The sequence below is a fragment of the Odontesthes bonariensis genome, chromosome 12 (genome assembly GCF_027942865.1).
Source record: "Odontesthes bonariensis isolate fOdoBon6 chromosome 12, fOdoBon6.hap1, whole genome shotgun sequence".
Taxonomy (NCBI): domain Eukaryota; kingdom Metazoa; phylum Chordata; class Actinopteri; order Atheriniformes; family Atherinopsidae; genus Odontesthes; species Odontesthes bonariensis.
This window is the reverse complement of record NC_134517.1, coordinates 17,669,142-17,696,366: the sequence shown is the minus strand read 5'-3', so window position 1 is coordinate 17,696,366 and position 27,225 is coordinate 17,669,142. Positions and strand designations below refer to the sequence as shown.

The 27,225-nt window shown below is 43.3% G+C and overlaps 1 protein-coding gene across 1 annotated transcript in view; it reads left to right on the top strand.

Moving 5' to 3' along the window:
- LOC142396531 (beta-galactoside alpha-2,6-sialyltransferase 2-like) overlaps positions 1 to 27,225 on the top strand; it is a 64,947-nt gene that overhangs the window by 20,953 nt on the left and 16,769 nt on the right. The window contains exons 2-5 of the mRNA XM_075479378.1: positions 6,614 to 6,671; positions 6,758 to 7,850; positions 21,200 to 21,297; positions 22,704 to 22,805. Of these exons, the coding sequence (XP_075335493.1) occupies positions 6,848 to 7,850; positions 21,200 to 21,297; positions 22,704 to 22,805 (1,203 nt within the window). The 5' untranslated portion in view covers positions 6,614 to 6,671; positions 6,758 to 6,847. The remainder of the gene's footprint in view (positions 1 to 6,613; positions 6,672 to 6,757; positions 7,851 to 21,199; positions 21,298 to 22,703; positions 22,806 to 27,225) is intronic.

Here is a 27,225-nt window from a genome sequence, read left to right as displayed (position 1 = left end):
TAGAGATTTTATTCACCTCAAGTACTCAACTAAACACTTGCATAATGGCTATGCACAGCAATATTCTGACTATTGACATTGTTCTTAGTAAGACGGCGTTATATTTAGATCGGTTCCAAATAGGATCTCTTTCATTTTCTTGCATGCATGTTACGGAGCATAGTCTGATTAATGATTTATGCCACATTACATGCGCCCCATCTTTGCTGGAGTCTCGTCTATGTTGTGCGCTGAGCCGATGTTACCAGATTTCGTGACAGAACTCGAGAACGTCATCTATGAAAGCAAGTCCAAAACGAGCACTCGTGTTCTTATCAAAATGAGTCCAAATCTGTTCATGATATGTGGACCGAGTGAGGCTTAAAGCAGCAGTTTGTGTGCGTTTCAAGAGAACTCTGGCAGGACGCAGTATTACTGTTGGGAGGTATGCAGGTCTGCACAATGTGACTAAGATCAGCATACCTCTAACTTGCTCTAATTATTTCTTACTGCAAATATAAGCTCTTTGGGGTGAAGTTCATTTATTTAAAAGAAGAAAAAATGCAGTTTACATGGCAGTGCCTCATTCAGATTGGGTTAATATTGGATATTGCCTTGGATGTAAACCTGGACATTGTGGGTGGATGAAATCCAATATTTTAAGTGTTGCATGATGACTACATTAGTTAGTTTTAGGAATAATTTAAAAAAGGTCATCATTTGTACCGATTTCCCTATCAATAGTATGATACCACTCGGATGTCTCCATATTTAGATAAGAAACTAAAACCAGCAGACTGGAACCAGGGTAAGCATGTTTGGTTCGGTTATCATTAGAACCCATCACGTCTTTATTCCATCCAAAATAATAATAAATAAAGTACGTATCTGCTGAGATTGTATATGTGCTTGTTGTAGCTGATGCAAGAGGTCAGCATATGTCTGTCTGTTCACCACATTTGCATTTTACAATGTTCCTCTCAAGCAGGCCATAAACCTTCTCCTATAGACTATTCTCCTGAGGGCAGCCCTGCGATGGCCCTGACTGCTCTGTGCAGTGTGTTTTAGAAACGACACGCAAATGCTCAGGAAACCAAGATTATATTCTTTCCAGTTAACTTAAAATATGCAAATAATTCTAAAGACAAGAAAACGCGACCAAACAAGCTTGCACTCTGTGAATCATGGCATCAGGATCTTTGATCAAACTTACATTTGAGCTAATCTTACACTATCACTGATGACCACTAAACTTTAGTGTGTGTGTGTGTGTGTGTGTGTGTGTGTGTGTGAGTCAAGCTAAGATGACTCCAACTGTCTCCTGGCTGCGTACAGGCACACTCATCATTTCTCACCGTCTCTTGGGGGGCAGTTGCTCAATCTAATTTTCGCTGTAGTTTCTGCCACTTGCAGCATGTCTGCATTTGTTTGATTTATTTATTTTTTTTCCTGCTTTGTGCCTCCAGGATTCTGTCAAATTAGTACAGATATTGTATTTGCATGCGAGCACAAAAAGCCCGCAAAGATTCAACCTTTCTCCTCGTTTTTAGTTCCAGAAGCCTTCAGCTCTAATCCCATGCGTTGACATTGTTTGCGAGATCTATGCTTTTTAAGCTCCAAGGCTCCCTTGTTTTTTTTTGTTGTTCACAGGCTTTCGCCAAGTCATTTAGTCATCCTTTGCTGTCTGGCAGCGTCATCCTTCGGTGCTTCCCGTTTCGTTGTTTCTCTGTGTAGCCGTCACAGCACCAGCTCCGTCCTCCACCGCCGCCTTTCTGTCTGTGCCACAGACTTGTGTTTTTTCACCACAGTTACTGGAGCACACATCCTGATTGCTACCAGGTGAAGGCGGGCTACCACCACAAACGCATGTCTGTGCGACATGCCCCGGGCCGTGCAGTCTGGAGTGGGTTTCTGTGGAGCAGTGATGCATATGAATGACATTTCCCTGTTGATGACATTGCCATGGGCAGCTGTGTGTGTTTCAGCCTATTTATTTATTTTTTTTTGTGTGTGTGTGTGTGTGTGTGTGTGTTGCGAGTGTCAGATTAGCTGTTGTCATTTGCAGGTGTTAAATGGCACTTTTTCCACAGGGTAATATTTAACCCCATTTGTGGTTCACTTGCCAAAACTGACACACAGCAGATCCCTGCCTGACACCAATTCCCCCAGCCAATGGCCGCAGGGCTTAACACCGCATGCTGCAAGGCTTCCAAAAGTAATCGGATGTATGTGTTTGTGCAGATGTGTGCATCCAGTATTTTTCTTCTCTCATACTGTTACCTCTCCCTCTGGCCCACTTGCTCCCTGCTGTTGTCGTCCTGATTGACCACAGTCAGCAGGATGACCTTTGGTCTCCTGCGTGGCCCCAGGACGGGAGGTCTGGGGGCTTTGGGGCCACCTGAGATCATGTCTGCTGCAGTCTGAAGTGCTTGTATAAGGACAGGAAGCTGTAATTAGGACGAGAGGAGGTTGAACACTCCTGCCTTACTCTGTTACTCACTCTGGAAAGACAAATGCTCATAATTGCATGTGGTTGAGAGGATTGTGAGGCAATTTAATGCTTCATTTATTCACCTTGGCTGCGCTGCGTTTCGCACAATCCATCAGCGGGCACAACATTTTGTACACCAAAGTACTATCGAACCCGGTGTAAAAGATAATCCAGGCTGATAACGAGAGCGTAATTTAGTTATTATTGTGGTTGGGCACAATGAGATAAACAAAGGTGTCATTTACCGGTTTTGATGTAGAGTTGGCAATCGCTTCAGTGCAGCACTAAAGCAGTGTTCCAGTAGTGATGGTTAGTAATAGAAACAAAAAACAAATGTTGTCAGAATTGAGCAGATGTGTATGTCTTTTTTTTAAATATGTATGTATATATATATATATATATATATATATATATATATAACACCACCCGAAGTGAAGACTAATTGATGTGCCAGTTGAAGGGTTACCTAACCCTAACCCTGTTAAATCCTACGTATTAATCCTTTAATCAATTTGTGAAAAATGTTCATAAGTTTCTGTTACTAAAAAGATTTGAGTTTTTTTTTGTTTTTGTTTATATGATCACATTGCGGTAAATTTTATTCTGTCGGAGCCCGGACAGCGGCGGTAACGATTAGAAGGCCTCGTAAGCAATCTTCAGTTTATCTTGTTGCTCGTAAATTTGGGAGGAAAAGGCAGATACGAGGCTGTGCTGTGAGAGAGGAGAAATCTGCTTACTGATGCACTTTTCTGGGAGAAGCAGACAGCTTCAGATTCTATTGGTATAAACTGTAGTATTTGATTTCATATTTACTTTAAATAGAAATGCACAGATCAACTTTAAAAAAAAAAAAAAAGGGTATAGAGCCCAGAGCTGTTGTGAAGGTCCCGCTGCTATCACCAAAACCGCTCTGCCCTTGTAATTTGTCAGTTGGCCACAGAGTCCTGCGGTGGGAGCCTTCGGGTCCTGTAGGTTGTAGAACGGGCCCTCGGTTGATCGGGTTTGTTCAGGCGTGTCCCAAAGATGGAAGGCTGGATTGGGTAATCTGGGGAGTCGGGCAGATATCCTTGGCTCTTTTTAATGTTCTTGTCTAGCTATCTCAGCGTGGCGGGGGTTGTTGTCCTGCTGGGGGAAACTGCTCCTCTAGGGCAGGGGTTCTCAACCTTTTGCAAGCGGGGCCCCCCCTAAGATGGTTCATTGCAGTTGGGGCCCCCCCTCCTCCCGACACCACCCCTCCCCCTTCACGGCCCCACCCCCACGACACGTTACGTGACGTGACGTGACGTGACGTCACAGGCTCAAAATACTACCCCCTGGTAAATTTGAAATGAAACTAGTCAAACAATAGTCCAACTTCTTGCATTTTGGAGAAGGGAATTTTCGTGTTTTTTTTTTTTTTTTTTTTTTTCCCCCAAATTTTTTTTTCCCGATTTTATTTTTTTATTTTTTCTCCTTTCCTCATCCTGTAGTCTACTCGCGCCCCCCCCGGGAGAGTGTCCGCCCCCCTGGGGGGGCGAGCCCCACCGGTTGAGAACCACTGCTCTAGGGGAAGGCTGTTGCCATGGAGAGGTGTCAAGAATTAAGTCTGCACCATTGTTCTGAAGGGGTCTCAAGTGTGAAAGTAACATCCAGCCAACCTCAAAGGCCCAATGTCTCCCAGCAAAACATTAGATTTTAATCATTATTATTCACATCACCTTTCAGTTTTTTTTTTTTTTTTTTTTTTTTTAATATTGTGGCTAAATCAGGGGTGTCAAACTGGTCCATGAAAGGGCTGTGTGGGTGCAGGTTTTTGTTCCAACCCTGCGACAGCACAGCTGACTTGTTTCCTTCAATCAACTGAACTGGTAAGACCTTCAGTGCAGATGGTTCTGTTGATTGAATGAAACAAGTCAGCTGTGCTGCTGCAGGGTTGGAACAAAAACCTGCACCCACACGGCCCTTTCATGGACCAGTTTGACACCCCTGGGCTAAATGGTTCGTATAACTGTGTTTTCAAGGAAGAGATGGAACTGAAGATTATTAGCCATTTTCATTCTTCTCTTTATTCTTATTGTGCACATAATTTGGGTCTCGCCTGATTGAAAGGTCTCGGATTAATTTCATCTTTTCAAATGCATCATTCAAACCCAACCGGAACATTATTTGCTGTATAGTTGTGACTTGAGGGCTAGATATGACACTGTTATAATTGACTCTGCTCATACAAACGCAATGCATGTCCAAGACTTAGGTCAGATGGGTATGGTACAATAGATGCACGCCTCAAACAACACTCGCACACAAACGTTGTTTATCTCATCCAAAAAACATGACGAAGATGGTGGATGGCCTGCTCATGTCACTAAAAACTGTCCAATTATACTCCGTCGAGTGTAAGTACAACCTCTGAGATAAAGGTGAACATAAATATGAAATGTTTCCGGATGTCGGGGCTCGGGCTGACGGATTTCCTCTGTCTGCCATACTTTACATGTGACCATGAATAAATACGTTGTTTAACTTAAAGGCCTACAGAAAGCTGACACTACACCCAATACATAATGATAATACATACACAGAGGAACAATAATGATCATTAAACTCTACACCAAAACATTTCATAAACGCATGAAATTTGCGATTTTGAATTTGCCGCTAGGAAACCTTCCTGGAATTCCAGACTGGGGGCGGGGCTTCCGTGCGACGTCACAAGTGCCATGGCTTTTCCTGGCTGCCGTGTTGCCAATCTAGCGACTTTGTCGCTAGATTTAGCGACTTTTGGCCATCTCTGGCGACAAAAAAAATAATCTAGCGACTTTCGGGCTCAATCTGGCTGAATCTAGCGACAATTTAACTTGTTTTGTGAGTGACAAATCAGTTGTCCCGCGACACCATACAAGCCGAGACAGAAGCACTGCAGGACGGCGGCAACCCGGCATACCGTCATTTCCTGTCAAAACCGCAGTTTCAAGCTAGCTACAACGAGGGTAGGTTCACTTCCTGTTTTCAAAACAACAGCACGTAATGGCTTTCCCTATGATAAAAGGCAACGGGTATTTTATTTTGTCAAAATAACCGGAAGTGCGTTGCTCACTGCGGCTAGCTTTAGCAGCGCCGAATTCGTCGGAACAAAATGGTAAACAGCCGGTATTTTGTCAGGTTTTCAACACGTTGGGGATCTAAACGACTACTTTCTCACCTGAAAAGTTTCAAATGTTGCGGGGACAGAGGAAGCAGAGAGACCTGCGGTCGGAACTTGTGTCTGTGCCTCCCTGTCCGCCTGCCTCCTCTCTGGTGAAATCAGCCGGAGCCATCCCGCCGTGTTCAGCTCCCTGCGGTGCGGACACTCAGGGGGAATCCACCTGGCGGAGAGCGGACACACCGCGGGATGGTTGCCCTGAAATCAGCCGGCTGATTTCCACTCTCCACCTGGCAGAGTGTGTCCGCTCTCCGCCAGGTGGATTCCTGTCCGACCGCAGGTCTCTCTGCTTCCTCTGTCCCCGGTGGTGTGAGCTGCTGGTGCTGAGGGCAACACACGCACTTCGTACATCTACTCGCAATAAAAACTGCACTGAACCCAACGTTTTATATTTCCAAGCGACGTCCCGTGGCACACATCGAAATTTGCCGTGAAGAAGCTGTCCAGGTCTGGCAAACTGCTGGCTTCGCTACTAGAACTACTGGTGATTGTTCCAGCAGCTGGCACTCGTGACGTCACGGACCTGTCGTTCCAGTTTGCCAAATTCGAGTAAAATGTGGTGATAGTTTATTGGGCCTAATCAGGACTATCCAGGGGCCTAAAATTATTTTAAAATCATAAAAAAATTCCATGGTATATAAGGAATCGATCTGCTATTTCAGTTTTGTGCAAAAAAAATCACCTTTCTGTAGGCCTTTAAGGTTTCTCCAGCTGGTTCTTGGGCTTCCAATGAAAGAATTGGGGCTTACAACACGAAGGAGGCTGTGAACGTGATTCACGCCAGTGAATGGGGCGAGTCTTGAAAACTTCTCTTTTTAGATCAGAGTGGAGAGCTGCCATGCTCATTCCTTTGCAGATTGGTTTTCCTGTGATGTGTCCGTGTGGGGAGGGTGTTTTCATGCACACAAACCCTCATGCATGCATGTGCTCTCTTGACTAATTAGTACCGTTTCTATCCTCAGGGTCCTGTTTATATCCTGGCGGACAGATGGACAGGAAGAAATAAAAGAATCAGTCCAGGTGAGTGTTTCAAACTTCTGTTTTTAATAGTCCACATATTTTGCATCCTCCCCTCAGCGGGTTTAACTCTGAGCTTTGTTTTACAGGCCCTCCAGCTGACCTCTGGGCTTAGTCCTGGCTGTGGGGCTTTGTTGTTGGCGGGCCAGCTCATCAGGCGTCTCTGTGAGTTCGAGCTAATGAAGTCCACTATGAGGCAGTGGCGGAGGTTGGTGCTGGTGGCCATGCTGGCCTGGGTTCTCCTTTTTCTTGCCCTCCTCTCTTACTTCCTGGATGCTCGAGTGGATGAGCCTCTGACCTCTGCCGGCTCTTTGCTCTCCCAGCACCCCGACACACGTCGGCTGGCCTCCATACAGGCCTCCCATCAGCAGCACGCCATCTTAGCCTCCAGGCCTAAACTCGCAATGCCAGTAACTACAACTTATCTCGGAGACAAGCCAGAAGCGGAACCTTCCACTGGCTCCACAACCCCAGAGACCAGCATGGAGGTGAGTCACAGGCCAAACAGTGCTCCCTATGCCACTTATGGGAGCCAGGAGGCAGGCCGCCAGGACTATCTTGACCCGCAGAGCCTGGCTGCCTGGTCATCCTTTGGTACAGAAAATGTAGGTTCTCACTCAGACCCTGCAGTCCAGAGTCGTGAGAGAACATCTCTAAACGCAGAATATCAAAACCATATCATGGCCCCTCGTGACCACGGTGGTGAGGAAGATGAAGATGGGAGAGAAAATGAGGACGGAGAACTGGGGAACAGAGTAAGGACTACAGCGGACAGGAGGGCTGGCGGGGACTCCTCTGATCTGGAGGAATACTACTTCTCCAAGTCTGCCTCTGTGGTGCAGCGGCTGTGGAGGGGCCACGTGTCCGCCGGCATGCTGAGTCCTCGGCTGCAGCGCGCCATGAAAGACTACATGAGCGCCAACAAACACCATGTTTCATATACGGGACATCGCAGGGCCACCCAGAGCGCTAAGGAGTTGCTGTGTCAGATGAAAGCTCAGGCCCGCCTCAGGACAGTGGACGGGTCGGAGCAGCCCTTCTCCTCACTTGGCTGGACTCGTCTTGTGCCATCCCTGCCTCTGGAGCATCTGTACAGGCAACAGAAACGGAGCGGCTTCAAGACCTGTGCGGTGGTCACCTCCGCCGGCGCCATCCTGCGCTCTGGACTGGGCAAAGAGATTGGTGAGTCGTGGAAACGTGGATTTTTATTTTTTTTTAATTATTTATTTTTTTGGGGGGCTTTTTATGCCTTTATTGTATAGGACAGTGGAGAGAGACAGGAAGCAGGGGGCAGAGAGAGGGGGAATAACACGCAGCAAAGGGCCGTCCGATGCGGGATTCAAACCGGGGCCAGCTGCAGCGAGGAATATAGCCTCTGTACATGGGGCGTCTGCTGTACCCACTACGCCCCAAGAAATGTTGATTTTTAAAGGATAAGACCGGTTTTTTGACATTGGGCCCTTGATTTCACATTATAGCATGATGTTCTACTCACCCCTGCGTGTTGTTGAACATTTGGAGCTGTTCCGAAGATATTCGCGAGGCGTCTGGCTGCTCTCTTGAGATATTCGGCCATGAAACGGTTTCCTATGGGCAAGCTCATACAGGCACAAACTATGCTGTTTATAATTTATTAATTACTCTACACTAGAACTGATAACGTGGAGGTGCGTCGCTTACTTAAAAAAATCCGGGTTATTGTAATTTTGATTTTTTTGTCGTAAAGTGGGTGTTACTGACGTCATCGTCGTGCTACTGCCACAGGCAGCCCACAGACCTGCTGCCTATTTATTCATTCGGCTAAAATTCAAAATTAGTAACCCGGATTTTTTTAAGTAAGCGACGCACCTCCACGTTATCAGTGCTGGTGTAGAGTAATTAATAAATTATAAACAGCATAGTTTGTGCCTGTAAGAGCTTGCCCATAGGAAACCGTTTCATGGCCGAATATCTCAAGAGAGCAGCCAGACGCCTCGCGAATATCTTCGGAACAGCTCCAAATGACAAACAACAAGCAGGGGTGAGTAGAACATCATGTTATAATGTGAAATCAAGGGCCCAATGTCAAAAAAACGGTCTTATCCTTTAAGCTTTTGGAAAAAATAGCCCATATTATGCACCTTGACCTGTTCAGTTTTATTTTGGTGATCTTTGGGGAAAGATTGACATTCTTTAAATGCATTTAAAAAAAAATAATTTTTTTGCCATTCTGTACATTGCAGCAGAACATATTTACATCTGTCTGAAACATTTCAGTTTCGTTCTCCTGTCTCTGGTCTTCCATCATATTTTCCACTAAAAGTGTAAAATATGTGGCAGGAATGTCTCTTTGGTGATACATTTTGAAAATGACTGCAGGAGTTGGAAATGTTCTGATTCAACACACCAATTATGGGCTGAAATATCTCTCCGGATGTGCTGAATGCAAAACGGCGAAAGGCATCATACAGATGGTGAAATTCCAAGGTATTATTCTCATCGGAGGCATGAAATCTCAGAAATCCTCCCGTGGTGCAGGTAGAAAGTTTGGCGTGTCCAAAGAAATGGAAAGATTTTTTTCCATGGACGGAGAATAATGGGCCTCATGCAAGAAAATTTTCGTACTTTTATTCTAAATTTCTCTTACTTTTTTCGTAAGAAGGTCTTGTACGAACATGCCACGTCAGATTCAACAAGCGCTCTTATCTTTGGAAAAAGTGCGTAAACGACCTGCGTAAATGATGAATCCCACGTGTGCGTATATAATTGCACGTGCACGAGGATAATTAATTTGCATACTCCACGCCCTAAATGATACCAGATAAGGCTGTGCTTCCTCGCTCCTGTGCCAGGAAGTGTTGAGTGTCGAGTCATGAGAATAGCCGCTTTCGGACTGTAGGAACCTTTGGCAGTTCTAATAACCTTTTAATCCGCGAGGCCGTTTTCTCCCGTGTTCGGACATACAGGAACTCGGGGCTTTCTCCCTTAGTTCCTATAACTATTTAGCTCCTTCTCCGAGGTCGGGTCTTTTCATAGTTCTTATAGAACGAATCTAACGGAGGTGTGTGGTGGTTGGTAGCTACGCCCCATGTCATGCTATCACGGCTGAAATGTTTCCTCAATAGACACAGACACAACCAGCGGGTGTTTAATAAGTTAAACTTACACTGGTCTCATTTGTCTGCAGCGCTCTGCTCTCCTTTCTTCCTTCATGAAATGAAAAAGTATCGTCTCCTGACTCTCTGAGCTTTTCCAGCCTCGATATTAGACGCCTGATCTGATTGTCCATGATTAATATCACCATCATGCAGACCATGAACACAGTGGCCTCCCCACTCTCCATATTAGCTTCTTGGTGGTGTTTTTTCTACTCTCCTTACTTTTACCGTTTTGTTTTGTGTTTGAATGTAGCGCTAAATGGCTAACGGCTAACACGTCACTGAAGCAGACGGCTGCGCGCAGCGCATCAGTCCCTATCAGGTCCCGACTCATGTGCGAATGCAGACTGAAACAGTTCCGCTGGGGAAGGATAGTTATCAGAACGAAATTCGAGGAGGGTAGTTCTGATAACTACTTTCTTAGAATGGTCTGTCCGAAAGCGGCTTATGACATCAAGGCGCAAAAAGAACAACTTTACGGGCTCTGAGATTGAAGTTCTGCTTTCAGAGATCCAAAAAGGAAAATCTGTCATTTTTAGCAGTGTCAGCAGTGGAATTACGGGACCTGCTAAAGCAAAGAAATGGGAAGCAATTACGAGTGCTGTTTATTGTCACCTGTAGTTCGTAATGTCACCGAAATAAAAAAAAAAATGGTTTGATATGAAAATGTCTTTTTTAAAAAAACGTCTCGCCATGGGTAGGCGATCGATGACTGCAACTAAAGCCGTGCAATCAGTTGTTGCCTCATCATGATGGCTCTTTGATGGGGTGGTCCATGAGGGGGGTCTTCTGGCACCACACCTTCTGGTCTGCCTGGGCTGGTTCAGGTAGTAGGAGACCCTCGTTCATGGCAATATTGTGCAAATCTGGCATGCCTTCTCTGGGCTATAGAGCAGTTTGCCCCCCGCTGTATCGAGACACACCCACCTGGCCTTCAGCTCAGTGCGCTCCACGACAGGAGCACCAGTGCTTTGATGTGTATATGTGTGCATTGCTCCAATTATGTTTGGCAGTCCAGCCACGGCATGAAAGTCTCTCTTAATTTGTACTTGTTGGACAGCGGTGTATGAAAATTTGATGTACCATGGGTGATAAACTGATGAGAGTTTTGATGACCAAGGGGAGCGCACGACCCACAGAGGACTGCGACACCCCCGATCTGTCTCCAATCTCCCTCTGAAAGGTTCCAGTGGCCAAAAATCCAAGGACCTGGACATGTGGTGGAATTGGGTTTGATCGGCTTGTTTTTCTCTGGAGTTGTGGCTCTAGATGTTGCATATTTACAGCAGCACAGTCCTTGGTAATCTAAATCGCGATGTCAGCCATTCGTTTGTCTCTACACGGTCTCTTCAAGAGACTAACGCGCTAAGGCATCCGAAAGTAGAAAATCAGCCGCTGGTTACGCTTCCCATTGACCTTGTTATATACAGACTCAAATTAACCTTCAATTACTGCATAATTTAAGTCAAACAGAACAATATCAGCATCATTATGGGGTATTATGTATATATTTATTTATGTTTGCTTCAAAGTAATTAAATATACAATCCATTAGTCCAGCAAACTTGATTGGAATAACAGCGGACTATTTTACGAAACTCCTACGTCAGGTCTGGATCACTCGTAAATTCTGTTCGTACCTGAAAGAAAACGTAAAATACGAAAAGATTGGTGAATGCGCAAATTCTCTTAAATCACTCGTACGGACGATTTAAGAACAAATCTGTGCGTACGAACGGTTCTTGCATGAGGCCCATTGTTTCTACAGTCAGCCTGTAAGTTACATTCTGAGACTTCTTGCGTATAGTAAAATGAGACATTTAGGCCTGTCAATAATGCACATCGGCCGCTTCGTGGTGAGGAAGATTCCCTCTAAATTTCATGCAAATTTCAGCATTAATATCATATATTTTTTCTTTTCTTCTCTTTATTGTGGATACTTCCGTTGTATTATGCCTTTTTCATGAAATCTAATGACCTTTCAAACCGCCACAGCCAACAAAATCCGTAGGAGTATTGCGAATTATTGAAAAGTAACTCGGGCCTTTGATACCTTGTTGCCTTTTTTGACGATCTTGGTGCTGTTGACGCAAAACTACTCCTCGACTTGTCGTCTTCGTGGCACCTCAAGAAACTGTGACCACGAGATGCGTCGCACAAGCCAATTGACGGGTTAAACTTGAACATGAATCAATTTGCCGTCACATTCGTCGACGTTTAAGAGCTAATTCTATTCTCGTTTGTGCGTCCTGAAAGTGTTGGCAAGCCTCACCGCTTCAGACTTCAGAGGTGACGGCGTGAAAACTTGGCTCGACATTCGAAAGGGAGAATTATGCATGTACTGCATCCTGCCTTCCTCTTTTTGTTGTGAAACCCGTCAGAAGTGTCGAGTTTCACTGCATTTTGCTGGTACCTCCACACTTGAAGGTCAACGAGTGTCCGTTGGAGTCTGCAGTGTGCGGCGTTGGTTCTGTGTGGCTTTCGCAGATTAACATGTCAAGATGATTGCGTGCAGTTGAGTTGAGTGTGTGCCTGGTAGCCTATAGGCCTTTTTGTGTTTTGTGCGTGTGTGTTCCTGGTTTGGAGAATCTTGGCAGCTCTTCGGTAAGTGGGGAGAGTGTGAACTCGGCGACAGATGGCTCACTAGAAGGAAAAAAAAAAGGAGAAAAAAAAACACGGACCCCCTCTGGTAACCAATCAGGCCTCTTCGCATCACATATAGCTTCTTTGCATTTCTCTGCGAGTGCATCCTTTCTGTGAGTTAATACAGAGGATTAGTGCTTTATCGAGTTATTGTCAACATCTCTGTTTGCCTACAGGTTTCTATGGACGCCGGCTGCTCCGGATCACATTGTTTTAAGAACAGAAACAAACGAACGAAACAGGGTTTTTTTGTTTTCTCCAGAAGCACCGTAAACTCGAATCTGCATTTGACCGCGTGGTCACAGTGGAATCGACTTGTTGTGCTGTGTCAGTGGAGATATTAGTCTTTCTGCCTCAGGCTCTCAACACTTTCACCTTCCCATGTAGCTCCCTTTTAATGTGAATTCGGCTTTAGGCACTAATGGCTCCTGCTGACTAAACAAGTTTTCATGTACTCCTCCAGGTGGAATGATGTAGGCTTTGTTCTGCTGGTGTTTGGGGGGTATTTTTGCTTTTCGAATAAGAGCATTAGACCTGGCAGCAAAGAAACACAAAATAAACAGTTTTCAGTTTTAGAAATGATATCTACATTTTGAACTGCATTTTCAATCTTTGTTGCTGTATCATCATCATCATCATCATCATCATCCTCTGTTTTTTGGTTTCTGCTCGGTATTGTGAGCCATCTGCTCAAACGGAGAACTGAATCTCCATCATCACGCTTCGGTTCTAATTTTCAGTCGTAAACTTCCATACCTTGTAAAAGGAAGGCTCAGCAGCAGGAGGGGGTTGGCTCCGTCTGTCATCATCCTTGTGTTCGTTACTCAGGGGGGCAAAAAAGAAAAGGATTTTTCTCAACGTGACCTGATGACAAATATTATGGATCCCATTAACTATTGAACAGCCTCACCGTGCTTGACTTTGTCGCATTAATTCTCAGGCGTAGCTTCTACGGGAAATCAAACTTTATTGATCTTGCTCTGTTTACTTCTTAACCTGCTGTCCTTCCCGAAAGGCAACTCTGAATCTAAACTTGCTTTATGCCGGGGAGTACCGATGGTAATCGTGATTAAAAATAGATGAAAGTAAACTCTTCTTTCATGGCATTTGGATGTCAGATGTTTGGCTGAATTCATTATGTGAGAGCTTTGTTACTCAGGGTTTGGGGTCTGGATGTGTGATGGTATACGGCTGCCATCATGTGGTGACAGGAGTGAACTACACCCCCTTATGTTGCACCAGGAATGGTTCACATTGGCACACTGAGATATTCAGTTTGATGCAGAAGCAGCAATTCTCCCCTTTCTGAGGCCTGTGATAGTTTATGATTTGTGGGACCGTGTGAGATGTTTCAGCAAAAGTGATGTCGACTCGTTCTATTTTATACAGCGAGTATCTGTATAGATGAGCCTCTGTTGGTCTGCGAATCCTGGGGGCTGTGGTGAGTCCTCTGACCTTAATCAGCCTTTGTTAAAGCTTTTCAAATATTTGCTTTGTTTTTTTTTTTTGTTGTTTTTTGGTTTTTTTTTTTTTTAAATTGATTTTGTGGAGTTTTTTTTTTTTTTTCAATGAAATAAGATTATTTGAGACCTCATCTTTGAGTTTGGTCTGTACTGATGCCCTCTGGTGGTGATATTGGATACGACACTGAGATTCAGGAGGTCAATACTACACGTGGACAACAGCACTCTCTAACAGGCTCGTTCTGCCATAAGCATCAATTACTTTCAATTATGCTATAATTACCCTAAAACGTCTTTTTCATAGTTGCATTAAGCTTTCGGTGTCTAAAATTTGGGTTGGATTCACTGTTGTTTCTCCAGCGGAGTCTCAACTGACTTTACTCCTTTAAAGATAAGTGGAAAGTTGTGCTTTCCAAAAGAGTCGTCTGACACCTTATTTGAATTGCTAACCTCTGTCCAAAACATAAAGTCAAACATGGATGATATGGGGGGATATATAACAGCGTGGCTTTAGGTGCTGTGGATAATTATCACACCTAAAGACACGGAAAAGGAGAGTTTGGACAGCCGAACAGCTGGTCAGATGTATATTAAATCACTTCCACTGCATGTTTGTTCCCGTCATCGTGACTGCAGCAGTTCACACTTGTGCCGCGTTGAAAGTGATACATATATTCTGACTAAAGGCTGAGTTATACTTCTTTTAACTGCCCTTGCGCTTTCTTCTTGCGCGTATGTTAATGGCTCGAGACGTTTATACTTCATTTAGCTTTGCCGGCGCTTGCGTGTGCTGCGTGGCGATTCACCGCCAGGAGAGTAGGTGGAGTAGCGGGTTTTTTCAATGACAAGCCTACTACGATGAAAGGAAATTCACCGCCAGGAGCTCTTCGAGTGATTCATGCTTCTTCTTCTTGTAAATTGCCGGTATTTTGTCAGATTTTCAACACCTTGGGGGTCTAAACGACTACTTTCTCGCCTGAAAATGTTTCAAATGTTGCTAAAGTTATATATTTACAGAGTTTATAGCTTAAGGGAAATCAGCTTTTCAGGCTGGCTGATTTGGGCTCGGGCAGGAGTGAAGTGCACTGTGTGTAAACGCTCTGCATACTGTCAGATCGATGAGTATGCCGTTTTCAAGTAGTAGGCTTGCGTCTTTTCTTGCGTGAAGTTTAGAAAATTGAGGTGACACACGCAAGCTCGCAATGGGGGGCTTGCAACCGCGCAAGGGCTTGCGTTTCTTCTTGCGTCTTGCTTTGCGTCTTGCGTTACCGACTATAAACCAGGCTTTAGTCCGACCCAGTCGGATTGCCCTCTGGGAATGTAGGAGAAGTGCAGAGTAAAGGCTCTAGCATGGTTGCCGCATCTGCTCGCGCGAGCGCTGTTGATGACGTCACGAGTTCGTGCCCGCCATAGGACCCTATATAGTGGCGCAAGTCGTTGCGCGAGTAGTTGCAATTTTCTCCGTCACAGAGGTGGCGCTGCTACGTGAAGGTTACCTCTACTCTACAACCACGAAAGTGGAGAAGAAAACAATGCCGCTGTCAAGAGCAAGAATACTGTAATTAATGATACTGCTGCAGTTTTCAGATCATTTTAATTTTTTAATTCAGTTAATAGAGGTAAAGGTCTGAAGCCCCCGGCATCAACAGAGTCTCTGCCCTCTTCTTTGCCTTCACGTCTCTGTCCCGTAGCTTCTTCCACACATTCTTACAGAACTCTCCCTCTTTCCCCAAAGTTCTGCCCATCTCTGTGCACCAGTTTTGGGAGTTTACGTGCTCCCTGTGCTGTTTCACTGCAGTTTCGTACAGCTGTCTGTACAAACGCACCTCCTGGCTCGGGCCGGATTTTTCTGTCCGAGCCCGGCCCTCAACCGACAGAAAAGTTCTCAAATCCGACCCGAGCCCGAGATTAATTAAAATATTTGTGTCCGAGCCCGCCGGAAGCCCGAGACCAGTGACCAACGCAAGACGGCGCACCCTAATCAGTAAATACACATTGGAGACAGCGCACCATTATCCACCATAATCCATTATAGCTTGATTTCCCCCTCTCATTTTCCACGACTTTCAGTTCTCCAGAAGCTATTTTTCTTTTAATGTCCTTCATAGCGCTTCCAGCCAACTGAGCTCGGCTGCACTGATCGCACGTGTTTAATGTAAAGTTGTTCGAATGTTCGATATGCGTGCGTGCGCACCGAGCATGCACAGACCAAAGATGCACACAGATGCATGCTGCACGGCATGAGGCACGAATAGCCTACCAACATTTTCATTTATGCATATTCAATTATTTATGTTTATCACAAAAACTCTGGCTGTTTATAATTTTCACAATGTCTGCTTGCTTTCGAGCCCGACCCGAGTCCGACAAGACATTCTAATTTTTTGTCCGAGTCCGGCCCGGCCCGTCGGGTTCCGACCGGGCCCGTCGGGCTTCGGTCGGGTTGCCATACTCTACTCCTCACTGAGCCTGGTCTCACATCGCTCCATCCGGTTCGTTGTGCTCGGCGCCGCCAAGTTACAAAAATCGACTGGTGCACGACAACGCGCTGCGCCGTTTTTTCAAGGGAAGCGCCATAAACGTCATTTTGACGTCACGGTGCGACACCGCCGTGACAGACGCGGCAACCATGCTACCGCCTTCATTCGCACATGACACTGACCCGTTCAGCTGTCACCAGGTTAAAGCTGCAGTCTGCAACTCTTTTTCAAGCATAATGCCTGGAACTGTCCGGGGATTCTGAAAGTAGTACATTAAATACCCCAATACAAAAAAAAAAAAGAGTTCTCTAGGTCCCCTATATGTCCCGCTAGGTCCCTCCAAAGTCAGCAGGTTTGTTTACAAAATTGCAGACCGGACCGGTAAAAGGTAACCAATCAGGTTACGAGCTGGGCTCTGCTGCCTGTCAATCACCGATTGTGCACACGCGATACAAGGTAGGCTCGTCCCGACGCTTATTTATCTAGACTATTGAACTTCATTACGGGCTAGTCTACTTACTGTGTCTTCCATGATCGCAAATGACAGGTGAGTTGATGAATGAGGAGTCGTGTACGCGCATCTGGCGTGCACGTAGACGTGCACGAGTTCTCATGTGTTTTGATGGGGCGGGACAGGAAGTTGAATAACTTTTTATTTTTCAGTTAAAAAAGAAGCATTTCTTGCATTTTGCAACTACGGAAGTCACCGTTTTCAACTTCAAGCGTTCTGATAGATCATGTAAACTCTTAAAATGCCAAAAATTAGGACTTTACGTATGACAACAACAAATCCTGCAGACTGCAGCTTTAATGGAAGGCAGTGCACGTCTGCTGAGGGCGTAAAAGACATTAAAGCTGCGGTCGGCAACTTTTTTTTTTAGTCATATTAGCTTGAACTGTCATGGGATTCTGGAAGTAGAATATTAAATAGGCTGTTTAGGAAAAATAACGAAATCTGTAGCTCCCTCTGAAGCCTGTAATCATGCTTGCAAAAACCGAGCGCTCCCGGCTGTTTTTAACCAATCACGTTAGGGTGGAGGAATCCTGCCTGTCAATCACAGCTTGTGCACACGCTGCTGAGCGTGAGTTTGCCCCAGCTTGTGTGCGCTCACACTGGTGTGAACTCACGTGCACAACCTCGTCCACAGAGGGGGAGGGGTTTGGGGGGCGATTCGGAGCTTGTTAGAGGTTGGGGGAGGGACCTGAAAGTTGTATCAGTTCGAATTTTCCGACTTTAGACTCGGAATTTTGAAAACCTGCCGACTGCAGCTTTAAAAAAAACAAAAAAAAATAGAAAGGCACCTTACTCTGAAGTCAATAGCTGCAAATTGGAGACGCGGATAAGCTGTGTTACTCCTTTATATTTGGAAACCAACTTGCATTTTAAAAACTCATCTTAATCTGTTTCCAAAGCAACTTGAAGCCTCTAACAAGTCCCAGAGAACCATCTTTAAATTGAATATCTTTAAAAGTCTCTGTGAATCCAAACCTGTTGAGTGGCCGTAATTTGTTTGATTTTCGGGGGTTTAATCCCCTGCTTTTGATCACCGTCATCTGTCTGCCGAATTAATTAAAGTGGAGTCCATCAAAGCTGGCGCTGGATGAGAGGCAGGTTTACACCCAGGTCGCCACTCCTAGGTTACTCTGCCTGGATGTTCCTGAATAGGTATTCTCTCGGAGGAAATCACCGGGAAGACGAGCGGGCTGTAAAAGGGTCAGCAAAAGAGGCATTACTTCATTTTGAGGCTTGACAGTCTCATAAGATTGAAAAATATTGGCTGCAAGGGAAAAAATATATATATATAAGTCGTGAGACATGTTTTTCTTTCTCAATCTGAAACCGGGACCCTGATGTCAGCCGATTATGACTATTCAGGTTTTCTCTAAACCCGAAGGCAGCCTCAGATTTTTACAGGCATTTGACAAGTTATGCTTTGTGACAGAAGTCATAAAAGTTGTGCAGCAGTTTTATTAATAGGATATTCAAAAAATATCCTTACTTCATTATCCTATGTGTAGTATTGTACATCTATGTCTCACCATTGTTAGTTCCTCTACGCATTTGTATCTCAATAATGCTTCTTCTATGGTCATTCAAAAGTTTTAGGTAAAGTTTAGAGAAATTCTAAAAGTTGTATTTGAAAAATGCTCTTTTTTTTTTGTTCCTCTTCCTCCTCCAAGATCTTTACCATCTAAAAATCTTGCAAGACGGAAACGGGGGCCTCGTATCCTGTGGCTCTATCAGAGACGCACATTTCAACTGAATTGGAAAAAACAGTTTTTCCGGTCGAGCTCTGCTGGGAACAGAAATGTCTACAGTATGATATTGGAGGAGGAGGACAGATGGCCAAGCTCAAGTGTTTGCAGTAGATATTGCTGTGACTGGCATCCGTGATGAAGGAGCGCCCGATCATAAGCTGAAGGATCATTCGTTCTTGCGTTAGTCCAACACGAGAGGAGGATGGGTGGAACTGACGGATCGATCGGCAGACAGGCAGAAATTAATTTGTAATTATTTCCACGGCCATCCGTCAAGCCGGGGATTTCATACTGTTGTGGAGTCTGAAGGACCTGCACAGAAAAGCAAAAAACGTGGGCTTCAAAGGCATGTTGTAGAGTGATGTTTTTAGAGTGATGGACTATGGTAATATTTTCTGAGAGAAGCTCTTTCTTGTGCTTCATCATTAACTTGAGCTAACCGCGGGAGAGCTCTATAGTTTTTTGTGTGTGTGTGTGAGAGCCTGCCAGACGTTGTTGTTGACAATCAGTACGGACGGTAATAATTTGCATCCCAGCAGTCAACATGTTTTCATATCAACATCTGCCACAAACACCTTCATGCTGGGCTTATGATCTCATTATCTTTTGTTGTGCACATGTGCTTGAAGCTACCAAGAAAGGAAGAAAAGAAAAAAAAACTACGCTACGACTTTAAAGAGGCGCGGTGACTACATTAATGCTTTAACAAGCTCTAACTAGTGTGAACGACATTACTACCAAACATCTGAAATGGGTTGTATCTTAGGTTTTGCTACTGAAGAATGCGTCCACTGAAGCGATTATTTTGTTTTTGAGGTTTTCTTGTTTCGAACGACGCCAGAGCTGTGTGTCAGACAGTTTTTAAACGTAAAAGAAATGCAGTCACAGGACAATGGGCCTCATGCAAGAACATTTTCGTATTTTTGTTCTAAATTTCTCTCGCTTTTTTCGTACGAAGATCTCGTACGAACACGCCACGTCAGATTCAACAAATGCTCTTAACTTCGGAAAAAGTGTGTAAACGACCTGCGTAAATGATTAATCCCCCTCGTGCGTATCCAAGTTCAAGTGCACGAGGATAGTAAATTTACATACTCCATGCCCATATAAGGCAGTGCTTCCTCGCTCCTGTGCCAGGAAGTGTTGAGTGTTGAGTCATGAGAATGGCATCAAGGCGCAAAAAGAACAACTTTACGGGCTCTGAGATTGAAGTTCTGCTTTCAGAGATCCAAAAAGCAAAATCTGTCATTTTTAGCAGTGTCAGCAGTGGCATTAGGGGACCTGCTAAAGCGAAGAAATGGGAAGCAATTTGGAGTGCTGTTAATACCATGTCAGCGAAATAAAAAAATAAATGGTTTGATATGAAAATGGCTTAAAAACAACGTCTCGCCATGGGTAGGCGATCGATGACTTCAACTAAAGCCGTGCAATCAGTTGTTGCCTCATCATGATGGCTCTTTGATGGGGTGGTCCATGAGGGGGGTCTTCTGGCACCACACCTTCTGGTCTGCCTGGGCTGGTTCAGGTGGAGACCCTCGTTCATGGCAATATTGCGCCATGAACGAGGTATCGAGACACACCCACCTGGCCTTCAGCTCAGTGCGCTCCACGACAACACGGGGGCTTTGATGTGTATATGTGTCTCGTGCTCCAATTCTCGTGCTCGTCTTCAGTCCGTCCGCTCGGACTCCATGCTGCTCACATCCGTTGCGGTTCATGTGTTGTGCTGCGGCTTTTGTACCACGTCGACCCGGGGCCACCGTAGAAGGAGGGCTGAAAGACCATTTCCAAACTCTTTCCAAAGCATTCTCGAGTCAAATGTGAGGCAAACAGCCAAAGCCCGGGTGAAATTGGATCATGTGGCAAATCTACAACGGACTGGACTGAAAAAGAAAAAGAAACGAGGTGTTGCTTTGGTCCAGTTAAAGGTCAGACCTCATCCTGATTGAAATGCTACAGTAGGACCTTAAGAGCAGTGTACATAACTAAATACTGCTGACCTCAATGAAGTGAAGCAGTGTTATGAATGGGAGACTGAGAACATCGTCCAGAAAATGACGGCGAAGCTATTGTGACGAAAGGTTGTTCAGTGAGATACCGAATCATGGGATGTACTCAGTGTTTCTCACACGTTTTTGTTAAATGAATGATGACACGGTTGTGATGTGTTTTGTGTTGTTTATCCAAAGCCATATTCGCTTGATTTTAAGACCTACTCAGAACCATATATCATGTTTTGACTTGGAAAACCTTAGAATTGGAAAAAGTTAGTGTTTTTTTTTCTTTTTCTTATTCACATGATTGTATTTAGACTAACTTTATCTCTATTGTTTTGATGAAGGGGGGGGGGGACTCAGCAAAGGGAACAAAGGGCTACAAAAAACAATTTTCTATAATTAGGCTCAGCCAATTCATTTGGTATTAAAAAGCATAATTTCTTCTTGCTATTCATATTTGTCTCGACATCATCATTATAACATGTATGCCCCAAGGTCAATTCATTACTCGTTTGGTCTCGTTATTAACTTGATTCATGCTTTGCCTTTCAGATGCTCATGACGCAGTGTTACGGTTCAATGCTGCACCCACAGAGGGATACGAGCGAGATGTGGGGAACAAAACTACTATACGCATCATCAATTCACAGGTACTCGAGACTCTGGCCTTGGATAACACAAAATAATGGACCATTAGAAGAATTATGTCTGATACCTGCGTCATTCACAGACATGCTGGTGAACCCTGAGTAAACGGTAGTTCTCTGAGTTGACATCGCTGGACTTTGTTGAATCTAATCCTCTCTGTCAGTTCAAAAATGTTATTAAACTCGAGCCTGAGTTTGTAGCAGAAGGAAAAGTGAGCTTTTCTCATTCCCGGTGGGCAGAAGTATGTTTTAGCCACAGCAACCTGCAACATGCAGTTCAAACAGGTGTATCTTCCCTGACAGTAAATCTGTTTGGTTTTTTTGGGGGGGGGGACCCCCAAAAGAAATCTATAAAGATCAAGACCCTTTTTCAATTTTGCCTCTAAACAAAGGTTTACAAAAGGTCCCGTCATCTCGTCGACGGCGGTTACAGCCCACACCAGCACCTCTCATCCAACCTGCTGGCGCCTGGCTCGAGATAGATCCCACCACTCCAGTCAAGAGTCCCTCTCATTCAACTTCACTGTTGAAACTCTGAATTTTATTCAGTGACAGAGGTGTTTCGGTCTTCTCCACCTTGGCTGTGTCTCTGAGCACGTTTTAGCCTGTACTTGTAAGCACTCCAAGCAGATTGCGGCTCAGGAGTCTGGAACTGGAAGGTAATGGAGTCCTGGCAGCTTGAGCTTTAATTTCCTCTGCAGTTAATCTCATCCGTGAGTGTTTTCGGGACGACTCGCATCAAAACATCACAATTGTGTAACGGTCAAATCGAAGTAGTTCAGCTTTTCCACTGTTTTGCCTAAAATGTTAGGATTTGGATATTCCTACAGACTGAACCCAGCATAAAACACCATAAGAAACAAAAAAACTTGCGAATGAGAGCAGATTCATTGGGAAATTGTGCTGTACATTATATAGGAGCACAGGAGGAGAGAAGCAAATGAATGTAAAGGGTTGAAACCAAGTAAAATGCTAAATGTTAGCATTGATTTATTTATTTTTTTGAGCATGTTAGCGATATTGCCAGTGCTGCCTTGATAAATCACCCATAATAAAAATGATGAAAGCCCACAACAATAGCAGCAACCTTGTTAATGTAGAGTTTTTTTTAATGGCGATGGCTTAAGATTTCTAGAAAATCTATTTATCACATTGTTGTAGACAGCCGCATCAGTGCTTTATCTGTTGAGTTATTGGAGGTTTTCTACTCTCATCGATGGTTGCATATGCTGTGTGTATATAAATATATATATATATATCTCAACCATGACATGCAGAGATATACTGCTAAAACGGCTGCTGGCTGTAACCTTATTTACAGCTTACACGTTACAGTGATGTCAGTCCAGATTTGCTTGATATTCTTACTCTGCAACATGACACCTACTCTGCTTGTTTCCCCTTGACAGATTCTGGCTAATCCCAAGCATCGATTCAACACGAGCTCCATCTACAAGAATGTAACTCTGGTGGCCTGGGATCCTGCACCATACACCGTTAATTTACACAAGGTATGTGTGTAACTTTCTTTTTCCTTTGAGTCCCCTATCCATATGTGTGTGTGTGTATGTGTATATATATATATATATATATATTTTTTTTTTTTTCCACGTCCTCTTCCCCTCCTCGTGTCATGCTCCCTTATAATTATTTTTCAGGAAATGGTGTGTTGCCACAGGCAATGAGATCATGGACTTATGGTCACATTCGCAATTAAAATCAATTTGCATGCATGCTGTGGGTAGCCTGTTCATTGAATCGTTTTGGAAATTGAAATGATTTGGATATATTTATATTAGAATATTAAGAATGCCTTTGTCTTATTAATTTGCCTTTGCCATTTCATTATAATAGGGTTATAGGTTATATCTGTCCTTCAAAACGAACAACAGTTTTCAGTTTTTTTTTTTTTTTTTGTTTTGTTTTTTTACAATTTACTTCTTTCCCACAATACTGCATCAAGAAATGCGGTGCTGCTTTAAATGAGCCTTATTTGACTAGAATTCGAGTCGACTAGAATTTAAAAAAAAAAAACAAATAAATCAAAATGTTCTGTTGCTTTAACGGACTAAACTAAAAGCCAGCAGAAACACACAAAGGAGAAAAGCATCTTTTAAAAACTGACTGATGGGATTTTTTTGTAAAGGACGTGATGTTTTGCTAACACCTGAACTGCATCGCAATCGTCCACCGAGACAAATAATTAACCTGTGCAAATACTAAAGTGTGTTGCTGCTCGGGGTGAAGTTTTTTTTGCAAGGTCATAGACTTTTTTTTTTTTTTTAATATGTGGCCCTCCTGCTTCCTTTCTAACGTCCTCTTTATTTTTGTGTGTTCTCTAGTTTTCAGTCCTTTTTGAGCATGTTTCATGGTCAAATGATTAAAAGTGCTATGACTCATCCCTCTACTGCAATTAAAATGTTTGTTGTGCTGCATCTTGAACATGACTATTTGCTACGTTTCCCTGTCGTGCATTACTGACAAGTGACGGATGGCATGTCGCCATCTGAACAATGGATCTGTCGGCTTGTTAACAATGAGATTTGGAACTGGCTTTTCAACGTATTGTTTGACTGAACATCCTTATGCTGCGAATCTCTCAAAGTGCTGGATGCATTCATTTCACATGACCAAGTACACACTGCAGGTGATTTTGCTCTTATTTTAAAAGCATTTAAAGTAATTATTACTATTCAACCGTCTTGTTTTTTTCATAGAAAACAATTTGCACACTTGCTAACTGATTTATGGCGACTGCAACATTTTACTTAATTTCTGCTGTAAAGTAGTCAATCAGCAGATCAGGTGTTTTTTTTTTTTTTTTTTTTTTTTTTTTTTTTTAATTATAAGTGACTAGACGTATTTGACATGTCGAATATATCTTTCTGCATGGGATTTGACTTGCGCCGTAATCTGTTTGTTTTTGTTTTCCACTTCAAGTTTGTATTACCAGATCAAAATGTGAGACACGGCATTTCTTATCCAAGTCAATTCCACAACACTTTCATTTCCTGAGATGAAATGCTCCCTTCCATACAGTTTAAGTGGTTGGGAATCTACAGCAGCAACTGCCAATGTGAATTATTTTCTCTTGAAAGGCTGAACTGAGGAGTGTACTTGAAGCTGAATTAATGAATCGATGTGGTACGATGAGCCTAAAGCCAGAGCTCTCAAAGCCATGAAAGTTCCGCTCTTTTAACCTGGTTATATCACTTGTTTGCTTTGTTTATGCCGCACACATGGCCTACTCTCGAGGTCTGAGTTGCAATAATGCTGGGAGCTGAATATGCAAATGAATTTGCGGTTAAAGTGACTGCTTGCATAGCTTAACCTGCCCTTGCCGCTGGTTGATTAACAGGAAGCACGGATCCAACAAGAGGAGTCGTCAGTGCAAACGATTGAAAGGATTAAAAATTTCCCTCAGGATAGTAATTCAAGTCAAAGTATGGCAAAAGATGTTGGTGATTTGCAGTCGGCTGTTTTAAAATTTTGGAGCAAGTACAAATAAAATGGTATGGTTGTCAAAGGGGAAACATACGGGGGAGGAAAACATGAAAGCATCGGGAGAAAAAAAACACCCAAAGGAGTCGTTGATGTTTGTGGCTCAACTGCAGAAACTGACTGACTGAAATGGGATTTCGACCCTGAAAAGCCAAACCTAAACCATCACCAAGACCTAAACGGAAGAAAACAAGGTCACAGTGGGCTTAAGAGAAGCGGCCGTTGACTTTGCATGATTAAATGAGAGTGATATTCAGTGATGAATCCGCCTTGGACAAGGAGATCAGAACTTTTTCTCTAGGTCTCAGGAAATCTATGAAGATGACTTCCTGAGGAAAGCAAGCTAATTTCCATAATTACTGATGATTATGCAGGAAAAATCTTTTTTTTTTTTTTCTCCTCTCCAAAAGTATAAAGGCAAAGATCAAAATGAAAAGAAAATGGTCAAAAGACATCCAATCGAAGGTATCTTTGCTTTGTGGATCTTAGTTTAAGATCTTTTTTTTTTTTTTTTTTTTTTAAATGAACAGCAGTGGCAGCCATGTCCAAGCCAACTCGGAGGCCGTCAGTTCAAACGCTGTAGGTGCGTCCAGATGGAAGAATAATGTTGGTGCAAACTCTAAATACGTGCGACTCGGCTTCATACATTCAGGGTTTTCACATCTGGTTTTATTGCTGCTGCAGAAATGAACATGAAGGGTGACCGTGAATCATACATACTGCAATAACATTTATATTCTAATTATCCTTATTTATTTGTTTATATCCAACGCTGAAAGAGAGAAGAAATAAACCTTCGTACTAACCTCGTCTCCTGTGTGGAGGCATGTCAGACGAGTAGTTGGTCCTTCGGTGTGGCCCAGGATACATCCCATGTCCACTTTTTAATTGGATCTGAACGTGTCCTTGAAGGGAAAAGATTAGCTAAACACAGCTTAGCGTTCAGCTAAAAACTGGAAGACCTTGGTTTGCTGTCTTCTTGCATTATTCAAGCAGGTACAAACTGGTCATCACATTCTCGTCCTGGTGTCTGCATCCTTAATGTTACATAAAATTGCCTAAATGTAAATACTGATATATCCAATATGCTATCGTTAAGAACCACATTGTCCCCATTTTACTAAAAGGGGGGGGGGGGAGGGAGAGATGATGAACTACAGAGGTAATAATGAGTATCATCATTCACTTTACATGAAGGAACCCAGAAAGTGGATGTAACGAGCAACTACTGGGTAACTGCAATGTTTCCCGTTACAATATCAACTAAACGGGGTTTAAAATTGTGGTGAAATCTTTACTTTAGGGGTAAATAATTCTACTTTTTTGAGATCAGTGTTTGGATCACAGGTAACCAGGAATGACTTATGAAAAAAAAAAAAGGGTATTAAAGGATTAGGAGAGAATTACAAACAAGTAGTTACCAAATTATTCACAATACTAATAATCATTATCTTTATGTTCCTCAGAAACTATATAAAAGAAAAAAAAAGATACATTTACCTCATTCTTACCAAACTAGCATTGCTTAGAGCTGTTGTTTTTCCTTTCTTTTCAGTCTTCATACATTTTGTATCTCCGAGGGTAACAACAACACCTTAACATGAATAAAATATTACTCGCCAACTGTGAAAGAATACATAAATGAGAATCAAATGTAGCCACAGTTCTGCTGGCACAAAAACAGGGGTGAGGAATGTTTCCTCTTCACAGCCTGATGCGAACGACTCAACTTGCAGATGTGTCCACGTTAGGTGGCTATAACAGATTTGTATTGGCCTATTATGACCAAAGGCTTTGTTGAAAAATGTCTTGTAAAACTTAATCGAAACCTAAAACCTTCTCGGATTTGAGAAACTAGAGCCAGCGTGAGAGGTTAAACCTTTCTGCTTTTTTGGAAACGATTGTAAATTGAAGGCTTGAAAATTAAAACCATGCTGCTGTTATTAGGTTAAAGGGGAGCTCCCTCCATTTGTGCGGCTAACAGTGAGGTTGACAGTTGAAAGACGTGTTTGGAGGATTTTGATCAAGATTCAGAATCCTGCATCATTTGGGCTCTGATGAAGGGATGCTATTTCCAATTTGTCAGGTGTGATGATCGATCTGAAGTGCCAGTTCATCAGAAAGATGAAAGACATCCTGCCGCGTTCTCTCCTTCAAAATGAAGCATGTCCAGCTTTTTATCTTCTTGATTGGTTTACACTTGGCTGTTTTTTTTTTTCTTTTTCTTTTCTTTTTTTTTTTTTTTTGTTGTTTTTTGTTCAAATGTCGAGACCAGCCAGCACTTTAATTGACTCACCATCTAAAGATCGAAAGATTTTTCGAGAAAAATGCTCTTTCCTAAAAACATCTGATACAGTTAATGTTAAAGATGTTTTTTTTTCTTGGGGAAAAAAAGAAATCCCCTTTAATATCAAAGCTGAACAACACTTA